Below are 16,383 nucleotides of genomic sequence, written 5' to 3'. Positions count from 1 at the left end.
TTACTCGTCTGCCACTCTTGTTTGCGACAACATCCCCGCTCATCACAGCAAAGGATTGCGTCCTAATCGGATTGATCATGCCCAACCAGTCCATATTAACAAGATTGATCATGCCCAACCAGTCCATATTAACCTCTTGTGGCTTGCCTTTTTGTTGATTCTGGACAGGTGTCGGCTCTCCTAGTGGCGGTCGCTGGTTTGATCTGCTTGGCTACTTTAGTTTCTTTGGTTTGATTGTCTTGGGACTGAACTGCTTTTAAGATGATTAAGCTTCATCTAGAGATTATGATATGCGGTTGGATTTTGCACTAGAATACCAGCCCAAGACACCCTACCTGGTCTACTTTGTCATAGAATTCCTTTGGGATCCAATAGTGGAGTGAAATTTCACTATGAATTTATGAACTGGATTGAAGATTCCCCTTCTCAGTTTTCACTAGGATTTATGGTGAAATAAGAATGATTCGTCATGATCACGAATAACAATTTCAAAATAGCAACATGCAATTGTATTTGTTATATTTCGATTTGATTTTGTCACATGATTCTCCTCAGTTACCCGTGAATAAACTATTATATTTCGTTCTTGTAATATTCGCTTGTGCATTTTCCCCCTTGTATACCTTTTTGCAATGGATATATGAAGGATTCTCATTATCATTGGAGGAGTTAAAAAAAAAAAAAAAGTAATTTCACAGTGAATTCATGAGTCAAATGATTATTTAAAGACAGCATCAAGTGGAACTACCACATCGTATTATGACGTTTTAACTACCACTGAGTATGTAGGAAAAAATTCCGGGTGCAAATTACTGTTATAAAGATATATGAACCAAATGTAAAACACTGTGATCTTACAACAATTGGAGCCAATGAACATTAAAGACTGGTAATACATATAGTTCGAACTAAAGTTAGAGTACTTGTAAGAAAACGTATGAATATTATTGAAAATAAGTAACATGATATAATATTTATGTTGTCAATCAATGTGAAGAATAGTGAGTGTGGTATGCATTAATGTTACATTTGGTACGTGCGTTTCTAACTAGCAACGCAATGCTTTTCATATTCATGTCAAATCTGGTTCAAACCAATAGTGGTCTTACACAGTTGACGGAGCGATTGTTGCATCCACAACAACGACCATCATATCTTGCCCACTTTCACCTTCATGATCATACTCATCGGAAGAGAAAGACTACATGGTAGTATTTCCTCCAAAGAAGGGTTTTAAGGTTTCACCTGTGCAGTGGAATAATTGATATATACGTACAGTTAACTGATTACGCAAAGTACAAAGTTTCATTTTAACTATTCTAAAAGCAGATGCTAAAACAAATGCAAGAAAATTCCTAAGACCCATACTGCAATTTATAAAGTGTCCAAAAATTATTTGCGTTACCGTGTTATGTATATATGTGTATACACACACACACACACACACACACACACACACACACACACTAAATAAAGGTTAACCGATCAATTTATTTGTTTTCATTAAGATCCTAATAACTTCTACCTTTGGTTCAAAGCTAAGAAATGTCCCTTTAGACAACTATAAGAAGTGAACTGGCCCCCAAGTTCGTAACTTTTTCGTATTCTATCAACATATAAACAATCAACACGCAGTCTCATTTATTTTTTTCCTTCAAACCTAAGTCCTTAATTCAATAAAAAAGACAATTGACAGAAACGACAAAGATTCCAACAAATATAAAGGGTCGCAAGGCTTACTTGCTTATTTCAAATTATACGTGACTCCGGAATAGAAAAGAACCAGCAATAAAATGGCAGCAGAGAATCATAGGGCAACCTGTTATTACCGAAAAAGAATAATGCGACTATTTAACGTTCAAATTAACGGTTTCATTATGGGCAAAACAAACTTATTTTAGATTCCTCAATGGCTAAAACAATACTGAGTAAACGATAATGCCCAAACTGATACTTAATGGGAGACAAGGAGCAAAACTCGTTGCAGGGTGCATACCAGAGGGTGCTTTAAGCGTCTGCTGCTGACACTCGAATTTTCAGCCTAAGTGACCTGAAGGCTGAAGCAAATTTGTTGACACCTGCAATCTCAGAAGAAATTTGCCCGAATTGGGCGTAGAGAAATTTTTATATGGCTATTGATCATTATCACCGGTTGGCTGAAAGAAAGAACTTCGCAGGCTAATCAAATCACCTTCAAGAAGAAGGGCCACGACTAAAATCCTCATGAACTGAAACTCATCCTATGCTGATCACCCCCGACTCCTTTTATTTATCAAGAAAGAAGTCCACATGAAGCGTAAAGCCTGTATCATCAGTATAGATTGCTATTTGACTAATTACTGTTTGCCACACACTGCAGTCTTAACTGTCTAATTCACAATCCCAATGAGGATGTCAGTTAACAAGGACAGGACAGGACACACCTGAATTCTACAAACAAACAACTCAACAAACACATATTCCTCCAACCAACTATAAATCCTACACTTTTTACAGTAAAATTTTCGAATTCTGTTCGCCTTCTCCAATCTCAGCAAAATTTTGGGCTTCAGCCCTTTACAATTACCTCTTGTTGTCGTAAATCCGAACCGTCCGCGATCCCCGAGCAATTATTGCCGTGGAAAACAGTCGACTGATTTTCTCGACCATAAACCATTTGATCGTGGAAGTCCATCTCCAATGAACAATGACTAACTCCCTTATCACACCGGATTCTTCCGGGGCCGTCCCCTCTTCCTTTGCGCTACACTCTCTCTAGCTACCTCACCGGCCGGAACCACGCCCCCAACATTGCCCCCTGCTGGCCCCACCACTACCATAGGAGGCGTAGGTGCGGGTGGGGGTGGATTTACGGTCTGCTGCCCGTACCCCGGGAAAGGAAGTGGCGGTTGGGGTGGCGGCCAAAGCGGGAACCCTTCCGAGGTGCCACCAGTTCCAAGCATGGCTACGAAGGGTAAACCGCCCCACGGGCAGAGGTAGGCGTCCTTCCCCGGGATGAGCGGAGGCAGGGAGGGCAGCCGGACAGCCTGGAAGGCCCTCTGACAGCTCTGACACCTCATGCAGCAGTCCTCGTACAGCCTCGGGTACTCGTACAGCCTGCAGCAGTAGGGGCACCCCGTCCAGAAGCTCGATAGCTTCTCCCCCCGATCCAGAGCCGCCTCCCGGGGGGCGGCGGGCGGCCTGCCCCGCTTTACGGGCAATTTCTTCCCCGCCGGCTGACCGCTGTTGCTCTCCGGCAGGTCGACCTTGGAGAAAACCCTGAGCTCCCTATCGTAGACGGTCTTCTGATCCGGATTGGATAGGACGGCCCAGGCCTCGTTGACCAACTGGAAGGCCTGATCGGCGTAGGGTGACCTGTTCTTGTCCGGGCGGAGGAGGATGGCCAAACGGCGGTATTGCTGCTTGATAAGCTCCTGATCGTCCGATCCGCCGGCAATCTGGAGGACACCGTACCAGTCGTAGTAGCCGTTGACGCGCTTCTCGGAGGCGAGGAGGACTTCCGCCACAGCCAGGATCTGGTCGGAGCCGTCAATCAAGGGGTCGGTCTCCTGGGCGAGGGTGGCGAATTCCCTGGCGCCGGTGAGGTCGCGGCCCTCGAGGAGCTTCCCGGCCATCTCGAGGAGGCGCTCCGCCTCGGCCCTGTTCGGGTTGGGATCCATTTTCTCGGATCGCAGGGTTGGGGAATAGAGAACTGATAGAAGGAAATAATCTCACTCATCGTGCGTGAGAGAGACGGAGAGAGAGAGAGTGAGAGAGAGAGAGTCGGTCGACGGTCGTGCCCTATACTAATTTGAAATTTCAATTCACTCCCCATAATTTGTAGCTAATCTCAAAATGCTCCCTATAGTTTTGAATTGTCTCAAAAATTTGTATCCCCGTATATTCTCCATATACATAAGGCTTATTCCGATCGATCTTTGAACCGAACCCCCATCGCTTTAGTCCATCTATGGCCTCACGAGCCTGGCACTCAGATAGGACGACCTCAGTAACATACCAATTACTTTCCTTGGTATGTATATTTGCTAACACTAGTGACCAATAAGGATTTGTCAGTGACAACACTGTTAGTGATGTGCCCTAGAACTTGATTTATGTATTTGGATAATTTCTTTTATGGCAATAAAGTTTATTCTATTATTCGTATATTGTCTATGTTTATTAGAATAAAGTCCTTAAGATATTTTGAATGCTTCATTCTTAAGAGTTAAGAATATGAGTGACGAAGTAATTCGGTAAGAATATCTTAAAACTGTTCACGATCGTAGGAGACTTAATTGGACATTATTTCTCCAGATAGATCGTCTCTTCTGTCTATTTCCATGATTAGTATACAGATACTAATGAAAATGGAGTAATGAGTCTCGTGCTATTTTATAACTGTTATCATGACAGATATGTGAATACTTATATGATAAGTAGTCGAACGTGACGTGCAGATAATGTTCATACGGTAATTTACTAATGTCAATGAATGTTGTCTGGATCGTATTAGTGCATATAGTCCTTAGACCTGAGATGAAACGCTATCTCAAGTATAGGTAATTAGGATTTGCTACTGCTAATGTATTTATGCTTAGCGTAAGTATTCGGCAAATAGTGGTCCTAGTTAGTTATACTTGGAGTTAGGTGTCTGATCAAGACGGGATTCACTAATCTAAGTAAACAGGGAAAATGTCCATGGATATGAGTTTTATTTTGGATCGAGAAATCCTCGGCCGGGGTAGATAGACTTGAATAGAAAAGAGTTTTATGTTCAAGTGCTACAGATCTAAGAATGAAATTAGAGAGTCCATATGATCGGTTTTAGAGTTTGGCATTTACCTAACTCTGGCTAGATTGGGATATTGTAGTGAAGGGATTCAATACATGGTATATACGATCAGAGGTTCATCAGAATGTTTCAATTATACATTCGTCATCTTTTGGATCGTCACGATATGCTGCTAGGTGTCACTCGTGAACTTTGGGAACCAATGGCATTTTAGGAATTATGCTTTCGGTTACAGAAAGAGTTTCTAGTAGTATCAAATGAGTTGATACTATAATCTCATTGCCATTTGATGATGAACCTAGTTAGTCACACACATTGAGCGTGTCTAAACCAAGAAAAGAATTAATTCTAATTAAGGAAGTTAATTAGAAATTAATTATCGAACGAGGTTTGCAATGTGGTTGCAAGGGTGCTAGCACATCCTGAAACCGAGTTCAATATCAAGGATAAATCTAATTAAGGAAATACGATAGTTTCCTTATTTGAAGAGTTTTTGTAAATAGATCGTATATTGATCGAAACTCGTGTCAATGACTTGTTTGATCTTTCTTTCTTACAACAAGGGCAAGTCATTGGATGACTTAAATTGTGAGGACTCATTTGTGATTTATTAATTAATTCGAATTAATTAATAATTGCATTTTAGTCCCTAGGGTAAGAATATATATAGATATGTTCTTACGATTAACCCTAGAGGTTAATTGATCGAAAACCCTAATATTAAAAAGAGAGGAAGAGGAGAGACGGCTAAACAATTGTTGCCGTGAACTCCCAAGGCTGATCGGAGTTCTTCTCGGATTCGATTCGGCGTTTCGGTGTTGTCCTTGGCGTCCTTGAAGAGATCTTTTCATTCCGTGACGATTCTGTTCGAGATCGCTGACATAGATCGGAGTGTAGGGGTCGAGAGGAGTCTAATCTCGGTGGAGACGTGCTCGTGTGGACGAGCTAGAGGCCGGACACTTGGACGGCTAATTTGATCGACTCGAATCAATAAGGTTAGTGAAAAGTTCGTAACTTTTCTTATGGGTTCATTGTGTGATGTTATCTATTCGTTTAGAAGGCGATTCTTATGTCAATATGTGATCTTGAAGTTTTTGATTAAACGAGCACGCGATAAAAATTTGATTTTTACCGTAATTAAATTTTCCGCTGTGCACGTGCTCGGTTTGCCAACAGTGGTATTAGAGCCATCCTTCTAATCGTTTAGATACATAATTTGTGCCTAATTTTGGTATTGATTGTGATTTATTAAAGTGTTTAATGAATTGGTATCGAATTGGGCACGAGAAATTGTTTCTCGTAACCGGCCCAAGAGAATTCAATTTGATTGAGTCTCTTGGCTGCTTAGCAGCTGCAACTTGATCATTCACGGGCAGAACATTGTTTTTGGCTGATTGTTTTGGGCAATTGTTGCCTAATTAGTGGCTATTGGTCTCGGATGGAGAATAGCTTCCACAGGTGGCTGCTGAGTTGTTTTCGTGGCAGCTTTGTGGTTGCTGAACGCCCAAGAAGCTGCTGGTTGCTCCTACGTGTGGCTGCTCTTTGACTATGCTGTTTTGTGGAAGGTTGAAACCGATCAGTGGCTACTCGTGATTGCTGCTGATCGGCTGCAACTAATCGGAATTTTTCCGAGCAATTTTCGATAGTTTTGGAAATTAGATTTCCGAAACAATTAATTACTAAAATTGTTTTCGTAAAATTTGATTTTATGGAAATTGGATATTTGATATCCTATTCTAATGAGATTAGAAATTTGATATTTGATATCAAAAAGGAATTTTGAAGATACACTAGATATATGATATCTTGTATATTTTTCAAAAATTAGAAATTTCCTAATATGAGATACTTGGATATTTTGTAAAAAGTTACAAAATTGGCACGAAATTTATTTCCTTTTATGCTATTAATTTCCTTTTATAAATTTCGAGCATGGTGTGTGATTATGGACTTTAGGATAATTTTGCTTATTTCTTGTGGATCTAAGGATTAAGCTAATAGTAAATCCATGATCATGCTTTTATCGATTCCGAGTACATATTTATGCATGTGATGTGTGAATACGGATAATGTGCAAAGTGAAACCGAATAGTAATTAGGTCACCTAAAAGAAAATCTTCCAAATTAAAATATTAAGTCGAGAATGGCATGAGGTTGCAAACCTCTGTCATGGCTCTCCACCAAAGCATTCTCCAGAGAGTTTTAATTTGTTTCGTTGTTGGTCGTGGACACACGGGGGCATGAGACAGACTAAGAGATCTTTTTGCATGAATGTTAAAACATGTGATGTTTTAGATTGTCAGTTGCCAATAACGGCAGGCACCTAAGGTAGCTGATATCTAGGGTTTGGTGGGTTAGACTTAACTATGTATAATGGACCAATAACGGCAGGCACCTGAGGTCCAGAGTACTAGGAGCCGAATTGATTGAGTCGTACATAGAGATGTACTGAATAAAGAGTTGTTCACTTGTAGAATACTTGTTTCCAATAATGGCAGGTACCTGAGGGAATTAGTATTTTATGAGAATTCAATCACCCGCTAGGAATTTTTCTCGATTAGGATTCCCGTTTCCTATTTTGGAAGTGTAGGATTCGAAAAGATAGTGGGAGACCATTGTGATTGAAAGTCCATGGTCATTATGGTTATATATACATAAATTCATTAATTTAATCTTGTTATTTTCTGCAGTCATGATAAGTATGAAATCTATGAATCCTCTCTCGTGCATACTGAATGATAATAGGCTCATTGGGCCTAACTTTTCGGACTGGCTCCGTAACCTAAACATCGTCCTAAACATGGAGGCTCTAGGATATATCTTGGAGACTCAGGAGATTGAACTCCCTGGCGGGGATGCTACGAGTGATCAACAGGACGCATATGATCAGTGGTCTGTTAATGACATGAAGGTCTGCTGCTATATGCTTGCTTCTATGAGCAATGAGTTGCAGAAGCAGCATGAGAACATGAAGAGTTCTCGTGAGATCTTGAAGAATCTCAGAGAGCTATATGAGGAGAATAGCAGGACCGCACGATATGAGATATCGAAGGAATTGTTCCGTGCGAGAATGCAGGAGGGAACTGAAGTTGCAGCTCATGTGCAGAAGATGATTAGGCTGATTCAACAGCTTGAGAAGCTTGAGTTCCAGATGGACAAAGAACTCCATGTGGATTTAGTTCTTCAGTCTCTCCCAGATTCTTTCTCAGGGTTCATTGTGAACTTTCACATGAACAAGTTATCATGTTCGTTGTCTGAGCTGCTGAACATGTTGGTCACTGCACAAAATGCTATGAACAACAAAAGGAAGGATAAGGAAGTCGTTCTTGTGGCTGGTACTTCTTCCAGTAAGACTGGGAAGAAGAATAAGAAGTCCAAGAAAGGTTATGTTCCTCAGTAGCCAACAGGGGTGTCCAAGAATAAGGGTAAGGCAAAGGTTGCTGCGGATAAGGGAACTTGTTTCCACTGCGGCAAGAATGGACATTGGAAGAGGAACTGTCAGCAGTACCTCGCCTCGTTGAAGGCAAATACGGGAAAGAAACCTTTAGAAGGTATGTCTATCTCTTGTTATGTTAGTTCCAATGGTTCATATAGCTCATCTACAGCTTGGGTTCTTGATACTGGTGCAAGCTCACACGTTTGTACCTCTATGCAGGGGCTAGCAAGCAGTAGGGTCCTCGGAAGGAATGAGGTCTGCCTAAAGATCGGCAATGGAGCAAGTGTTGCGGCCAAAGCTGTGGGGTCGACTTCGTTACATCTGGATGGACATGTTTTATTTCTAGATCGTGTTTTAGTTTTACCAAACGCCTATCGGAACATTATTTATGTTTCTAGTTTGATTAGGAGTGGATAGTTGTTTGATTTCAGACATGATGTTTGCAACATTTATTATGGTAATAAAGTTATTGGCGTTGGTTATTTACACGATGGCCTTTATTATCTTAGAGCTAGAAATAAAACGATTCTGAACACGATTGAGATTAACACAATATCCGAATATATTCCAAGTTTAAAGCAACTTTGGCACCTTAGACTAGGGCATGTTGCAGATGATATGATAAGTAAGTTGGAAAAGATGGGACTTATAGTTCCATTGGGTTCTGAACCCAATTCAACTTGCTAGTCTTGTCTTCAAGGCAAGATGACTAGGACTCCATTTGTGGGACAAATGGAGAGGGCTAAGGAAGTTTTAGAACTCATATATAGTGATGTGTGTGGTCCATTTAGTGAAATGGCTCGGGGTGGTTATTCATACTTCATTACCTTTACCGATGATTATTCTCGTTTTGGGTATGTTTATCTTATGAAGTATAAACACGAATCTTTTGAAAAGTTCAAGGAATTCAAAGCTGAAGTAGAAAAACAGAAAGGGAAGAGCATCAAGACTCTTCGATCAGATCGAGGAGGAGAGTACATGAGTACTGAGTTTGGTGATTTCCTGAAGGAACACGGTATTGTTTCTCAATTCACTCCACCAGGAACACCACAATTGAATGGAGTTTCTGAAAGGAGGAACCGTACCCTGTTGGACATGGTTCGGTCGATCATGAGCTATACAGATCTCCCCATTTCAATGTGGGGATATGCACTGCAAACCGCGTGTTACTTGCTTAACAGAATTCCAAGCAAGTCGGTCTCTACCACTCCATATGAGATATGGAATGGTAGGACACCTAGTCTTAAGCACGTTAAGATTTGGGGTTGTCCTGCATTCATTAAGAAACAGAAGACCGATAAGTTGGAAACCCCGTCCGAGAAAGGCAAGTTTGTTGGTTATCCAAGTGACATCCTTGGATACTATTTTTATTTCCCTACTGAGCAAAGGATTGTTATTAGTAGAGATGCGATTTTTTTGGAAAAACAGTTTGTCCAGGAAGGTGGCATGGGAAGGCAGATAGTACTTGATGAGGTGTCATCAGTACCACAAACCGATCAGATGCCCATTTCGATGGACATTGATAAACCAGTTGAGACACCTATTCAGATTGAGAATGTCACAGAACCTCGAAGGTCTGGTAGGGTAACTCATACTCCCGCGAGATACCTTAATCTCCATGAGAACGTACAAGAGTTGTTCGTTCATGAAGATAATGATCATAGGGATGATCCTACAACTTATGAGGAAGCTATATCAGATATAGATTCTTCTAAATGGCTAGAGGCCATGAAGTCCGAGATGGACTCCATGAGCAAGAACCAAGTCTGGGATCTCGTTAACCCTCCTAAAGGTATAGTACCTATAGGGAACAAATGGATTTTCAAGAGGAAGATTGGTGCCAATGGAAAGGTAGAGACCTATAAAGCTAGGCTAGTGGAGAAGGGTTATCGCCAGAAGCAGGGAGTCGACTATGAGGAGACTTTCTCGCCTGTAGCCATGCTGAAGTCTATCAGAATAATGATAGCAGTTGCTGCGCACTATGATTATGAGGTTTGGCAAATGGATGTCAAGACCGCCTTCCTCAACGGATACATTGAGGAAGACATATTCATGGACCAACCCAAGGGTTTTGAATCCAAGGATAAGTCCAAGATGTGCAAGCTTAAGAGATCCATTTATGGTCTTAAGCAGGCTTCGAGGAGCTGGAATCGACGTTTTGATGAGGCCGCAAAGTCCTTTGGCTTCATCAAAAACGAAGACGAACCATGTGTGTATAAGAAGGTTAATGGGAGCATGATTGCCTTTCTTGTATTATACGTGGATGACATTCTGCTGATAGGTAATGATATTGGTATGCTCACTTCTGTAAAGGTCTGGTTGTCTAATACTTTCTCCATGAAGGATTTGGGCGAAACGACCTATATACTAGGTATTCGGATCTATAGAGATAGACCGAAAAGATTGATAGGTCTATCCCAAGCTCTATATCTGGATAAGGTGTTGAAGAGGTTCAACATGCAAGATTCCAAAAGAGGATTGCTCCCTATGAGACACGGTATCCATCTCACTAAAGCGATGTCTCCCAAGACTCCTAAGGAGAGAGAGAAGATGGCACAGGTGCCTTATGCTTCGGCTATAGGTAGCCTGATGTATGTTATGCTGTGTACAAGGCCGAATATTGCGTATGCTGTTAGTATGACTAGTATGTATCAATTCAACCCAGGACTTGATCATTGGACTGCTGTCAAGAACATCCTTAAATACTTGAGAAGAACTAATAATATGGTTCTGGTATATGGAGGAGGTGAGTTAAGACTAGACGGGTTTACAGATTCTGATTTTTAATCAGATGTGGATGATAGAAAGTCTATCTCCGGTTATATATTCACCTGTAATGGAGGTACAGTTAGCTGGAAGAGTTCTAAGCAAGAGACGACTGCAAATTCCACTGCAGAGGCTGAGTATATTGCTGCATCTGATGCAGCGAAGGAGGCAGTTTGGATTCGGAAGTTTATAACTGAACTCGGTATTGTTCACTCCATATCGTCACCAGTAGAGCTGTACTGTGATAATACTGGAGCGATTGCTCAGGCAAAGGAACCGAGGTCACATCAGAAGTCCAAACACATTAAGATGAAATATCATATTATCAGGGAGATTATCGGAAGAGGCTATATAGCTGTGCAGAAAGTAGCTTCAGCAGATAATGTTGTTGATCCACTCACGAAGGCCATGACGCAGCAGCAGCTAGAGAAACATCTTGAGAAAATGGGTCTTAGATACTGTACTGAGTAGCTCTAGTACAAGTGATGTGCCCTAGAGCTTGATTTATATATTTGGATAATTCATTTTATGGCAATAAAGTTTATTCTATTATTCGTATATTGTCTATGTTTATTAGAATAAAGTCCTTAAGATATTTTGAATGCTTCATTCTTAAGAGTTAAGAATATGAGTGACGAAGCAATTCGGTAAGAATATCTTTAAACTGTTCACGATCGTAGGAGACTTAATTGGACATTATTTCTTCAGATAGATCGTCTCCTTTGTCTGTTTCCATGATTAGTATACAAATACTAATGAAAATGGAGTAATGAGTCTCGTGCTATTTTATAACTGTTATCATGACAGATATGTGAATACTTATATGATAAGTAGTCGAACGTGACGTGCAGATAATGTTCATACGGTAATTTACTAATGTCAATGAATGTTGTCTGGATCGTATTAGTGCATATAGTCCTTAGACCTGAGATGGAACGCTATCTCAAGTATAGGTAATTAGGATTTGCTACTGCTAATGTATTTATGCTTAGCGTGAGTATTCGGCAGATAGTGGTCCTAGTTAGTTATACTTGGAGTTAGGTGTCTGATCAAGACGGGATTCACTAATCTGAGTAAACAGGGAAAATGTCCTATGGATATGAGTTTTATTTTGGATCGAGAAATCCTCGGTCGGGGTAGATAGACTTGAATAGAAAAGAGTTTATGTTCAAGTGCTACAGATCTAAGAATGAAATTAGAGAGTCCATATGATCGGTTTTAGAGTTTGGCATTTACCGTAACTCTGGCTAGATTGGGATATTGTAGTGAAGGGATTCAATGCATGGTATATACGATCAGAGGTTCATCAGAATGTTTCAATTATATATTCGTTATCTTTTGGATCGTCACGATATGCTGCTAGGTGTCACTCGTGAACTTTGGGAACCAATGGCATTTTGGGAATTATGCTTTCGGTTACAGAAAGAGTTTCTAGTAGTATCAAATGAGTTGATACTATAATCCCATTGCCATTTGATAATGAACCTAGTTAGTCACACACATTGAGCGTGTCTAAACCGAGAAAAGAATTAATTCTAATTAAGGAAGTTAATTAGAAATTAATTATCGAACGAGGTTTGCAATGTGGTTGCAAGGATGCTAGCACATCCTGAAACCGAGTTCAATATCAAGGACAAATCTAATTAAGGAAATACGATAGTTCCTTATTTGAAGAGTTTCTGTAAATAGATCGTCTATTTATCGAAACTCGTGTCAAGGACTTGTTTGATCTTTCTTTCTTACAACAAGGGCAAGTCATTGGATGACTTAAATTGTGAGAACTCATTTGTGATTTATTAATTAATTCGAATTAATTAATAATTGCATTTTAGTCCCTAGGGTAAGAATATATATAGATATGTTCTTACGGTTAACCCTAGAGGTTAATTGATCGAAAACCCTAATATTAAAAAGAGAGGAAGAGGAGAGACGGCTAAACAGTTGTTGCCGTGAACTCCCAAGGCTGATCGGAGTTCTTCTCGGATCCGATTCGGCGTTTCGGTGTTGTCCTTGGCGTCCTTGAAGAGATCTTTTCATTCCATTACGATTCCGTTCGAGATCGGTGACCTAGATCGGAGTGTAGGGGTCGAGAGGAGTCTAATCTCGGTGGAGACGTGCTCGGGTGGACGAGCTAGAGGCCGGACACTTGGACGGCTAATTAGATCGACTCGAATCAATAAGGTTAGTGAAAAGTTCGTAACTTTTCTTATGGGTATATTGTGTAATGTTATCTATTCGTTTAGAAAGCGATTTTTATGTCAAGATGTGATCTTGAAGTTTTTGATTAAACGAGCACGCAATAAAAATTTGATTTTTACTGTAATTAAACTTTCCGCTGCGCACGTGCTCGGTTTGCCAACAAACACAACTTGTTGGAATCTTATTATTATTGTTGAGTGAACAATGCCATGGGCGTATCAACAGAAGATACAAGTAAACCATGAATGTCAAGACTGGGACTAAATTTGAGCATCTGACATGAATATGGGGACTAAATTATGCACTAATTTTTTGTAAATATTAAGATTGAAAAAATAGAAATAAGATTAAGATTCAACATTCAATCCGGTCACACTGACCAGCAGGATAAATAATTGTAGAAGGGTACTTTATATGTATGTACCAAAACTAGGTTTGTGTCTATGTTCAATGCGGTATGCCCTTTTTTTTCCTTTGCGATATCGTTTTAAAATAAGTAAAGATACTAAAAGTTTTTTTTTTTATAAATTCTGAATACGTAAATAGATTTATTATGTATACAGATAAAAAAAAAGTAAAAGAAAAAAAAATCAATCGATGAAAATTAGGAGATGGAGAGAAGAAGAAGAAGAAGAAGAGGAGGAGGAGGAGATTGTGAGATGGAAGAGAGAAAGAGAGGGATATATTAGGCCCAAGCAGTGTTATCAGGCTCGTGAACTTTTTGGCCCAAGATTTGCTGAACACATTAGCTGGGCCCACTGGACTGAAAAGCTAGGCCCAATTTGGATTCTTTATTAGGTGGGAAATTGTGGGCTTCATGGATATAAGTATTGGGCTATTTTTTTTTTGGGTACAATGGGTCTTTTGCTTTGGGTCATCCACATATCATCCAGAAGGGGGCATTCATGACAGATCAAAACCAAGTTTTCTGCTGATTATAAAGCAACGTAATTTGATCCCACGTGCCATGCCATGCATCTGAGTTGCTTCATTTCATAAGCCTACCCACACAATTCAAAACTCATACCGATCCCAAACTTCACCTGTTAAAAGAGTGATATCGATTTTAGATTAAGCTTTATTGATGCTGCATTGGTTCTGGAACCAAATAACTCAGACCTAGTTTTCAAGTTTAGAGTGCGATCTGCCAAACACCGAATACTACCTTGCGATTTGCAAAGAGATTCATGGACGCAACTGGAGTATCCGTGCTGAAGGGATGGAAGGCTTGCTTTAATTTTATCTGCTCAACAGCAATTTTCAGAGATTGAAGTGGCCAGATGGTGAAGCAAGAGCCTTTACTTTGGTTAATAAAGTTGAAAATCGCCCGTTCATCGCTAGTGGATGCTATTGAGACTTCACCACTACCTCCTTCCTTTGGTTCAAGCCCTGAGGATATATATATATATATATATATATATATTTTTTTTTTTTTTCCTTTTCGGTTATAAGAGAGGCTTATGGCTTACTACAAGAATATAAAGTATAAAGCTAAATAAGGGGCGCGAAAGTCCCATTGACGAGAATTGAACTCGAGACTTCATAGTTCCAGGCGGCGACTTGGGATACTGCACTAAATCTCATTCCTCAGCCCAGAGGAGATTTTTGGGGTCCAGGTGAAATGTTTCCCAGGTTAGTTGACGCACTCAATACATGCTTATTTCAGTTGAACCTTTTTCCTTGAACTCTGTCTAAGCGAGGTCTAATTTAGCTCCTAGAAAGTGCTTGGACCTTCTGTAGGTTCAGCACAATTAAGATAGACTCGTAGGATGAAGAATTATGATGTGCTTCGAATCATGGGAAAAGAATTATGACTGCATGGATGCAGAGCTATGATGTGTTCACAATGACAAGGAAAGAAGTAAGTGATTTCACTGATTGGAAGAGGAGATTCGATAAGAAATGATCGTGGCTGTTGTTTTGGATCTTTTCTGGCCTAAAAAATGATGCGGCTCCAAGATTATCCAACTACATGCTATCCCGGGAACCTGCTAATGTTGCTCTCTATTATATGCCATCTTTTGAATAGTTTGGAATTTGGTAATATAGCAATTCTTATATGGTCTTTCCATGATAGACAAAGGATGACAAAGATAATGAGTTCGAAGTCTGGCATGGTCTGACGAACTTTTATTCGAGCCTCGCTTATTAGGACACGGAGAGTAGAAGCTAGAGATTCCAAAAGGCATTCTATGACAGAGCACTGCGCATGGAAGAAAAGTTTCAGAAACCCGATGGCGCCATGATTTTCAAACTCATGCTTCAGGAGAGAATATGGAGAGTGTCTCATTCTTCTTTGTATTTTTATTTGTATTAGGTATGATGCACGAGAGATGGGGCCATATTCATGAAGCTCTTGCATCCTACATTAATGCTCTCTTGCTCCAACTGTCCCTTACTCCTTTCTGCCCTGTAAGATATTGATCGAAGCCGTGCTCTGCAAAATGGGGCCCTCGACATTGCTCGTTGCAAGAGGCTTACTTTGCTGATGTTCTGAAGTTGGAGCCCACCAACAGAATGCCTTTTGTAGCTGATGCAGCAGAATGCTTATAGACTGCTTCCGTGCTTGAAGAATCTGATCCAGTCGAAAGCTTCAGCTCTTCACCTTGATTGGCTTTTGCCCCTAAAGGTCTTTGATGCATTCACTATATGCCGAGTTAATTAGTAGAAAATCTATCATAATTTTGAATTTAACCACAAAAGGTCCATGTGGTTGTCATTTTGTAACCATCCAGCACACAGTTAAGTGTTTGATATATTTTCCGTTGATCTACTTAAGTCAATTAGAGGAGTCCATACATCATTGTCAATGTAGACAATCTACTCCACTACTTTTGATATGTATTATTATGTTGTTCTGATATGCTTTTGATTTTCTTTTTGTCAATTCTAACATGCTCTTGGTTATAAAATCATTGCTAATACCACTTACAAATTCAAAATATAACCGAACATTAATTAATTTCCAGAAAAAGGTGTTAAATATGTTAGCAAGTATGTTCTACTAAAATATGGGAGACATTCATGAGATTCATCTTTTAATTTACTACCAAGATCAGTGTTATGGTAATAAATTAAACAGATCATCAGACAAAAAAAAGAAATTAAATAAATCACCCAGTTTAGTAATGTGTCATACAATATGAATAACTTGTAACAGATGATGCTTTAATAATATAGGAAATATAATTTCTTATTATACACGTGC

General features: G+C 39.9%; 2 protein-coding genes across 10 annotated transcripts; one reads left to right on the top strand and one right to left on the bottom strand.

Annotated features, from left to right (window-relative positions):
• Positions 1-803: 803 nt before the first annotated feature.
• LOC116215818 lies at positions 804-3,752 on the bottom strand. 9 transcript variants are annotated; one of them, XM_031551653.1, is made up of 4 exons: positions 2,567-3,752; positions 1,997-2,078; positions 1,741-1,819; positions 804-1,245 (listed from the first exon to the last, which is right to left on the bottom strand). In XM_031551653.1, exon 1 carries the CDS (start codon positions 3,657-3,659, stop codon positions 2,703-2,705), a length of 957 nt encoding a protein of 318 aa, XP_031407513.1. In that variant the 5' UTR covers positions 3,660-3,752; the 3' UTR covers positions 804-1,245; positions 1,741-1,819; positions 1,997-2,078; positions 2,567-2,702. The 9 variants fall into 9 exon arrangements, with proteins under 9 accessions (XP_031407513.1, XP_031407504.1, XP_031407521.1 ...); XM_031551644.1 differs by having other exon boundaries at positions 804-1,819; XM_031551661.1 differs by lacking the exon at positions 1,741-1,819.
• A 3,822-nt stretch (positions 3,753-7,574) lies between these two features.
• On the top strand, positions 7,575-8,174 carry LOC116203103. Its single transcript, XM_031534769.1, has one exon. It carries the CDS (start codon positions 7,575-7,577, stop codon positions 8,172-8,174), a length of 600 nt encoding a protein of 199 aa, XP_031390629.1.
• Positions 8,175-16,383: the final 8,209 nt, after the last annotated feature.

The sequence above is a fragment of the Punica granatum genome, chromosome 1 (genome assembly GCF_007655135.1).
Source record: "Punica granatum isolate Tunisia-2019 chromosome 1, ASM765513v2, whole genome shotgun sequence".
NCBI lineage: Eukaryota > Viridiplantae > Streptophyta > Magnoliopsida > Myrtales > Lythraceae > Punica > Punica granatum.
The sequence above is the reverse complement of the archived record's forward strand: the minus strand, read 5'-3'. Positions and strand labels throughout refer to the sequence as shown.

Bases quoted from the DNA above. Each gene is read 5' to 3' on its own strand.
- LOC116215818 (XM_031551644.1), bottom strand. From the start codon at position 3,659: ATGGATCCCAACCCGAACAGGGCCGAGGCGGAGCGCCTCCTCGAGATG.
- LOC116203103 (XM_031534769.1), top strand. From the start codon at position 7,575: ATGGAGGCTCTAGGATATATCTTGGAGACTCAGGAGATTGAACTCCCT.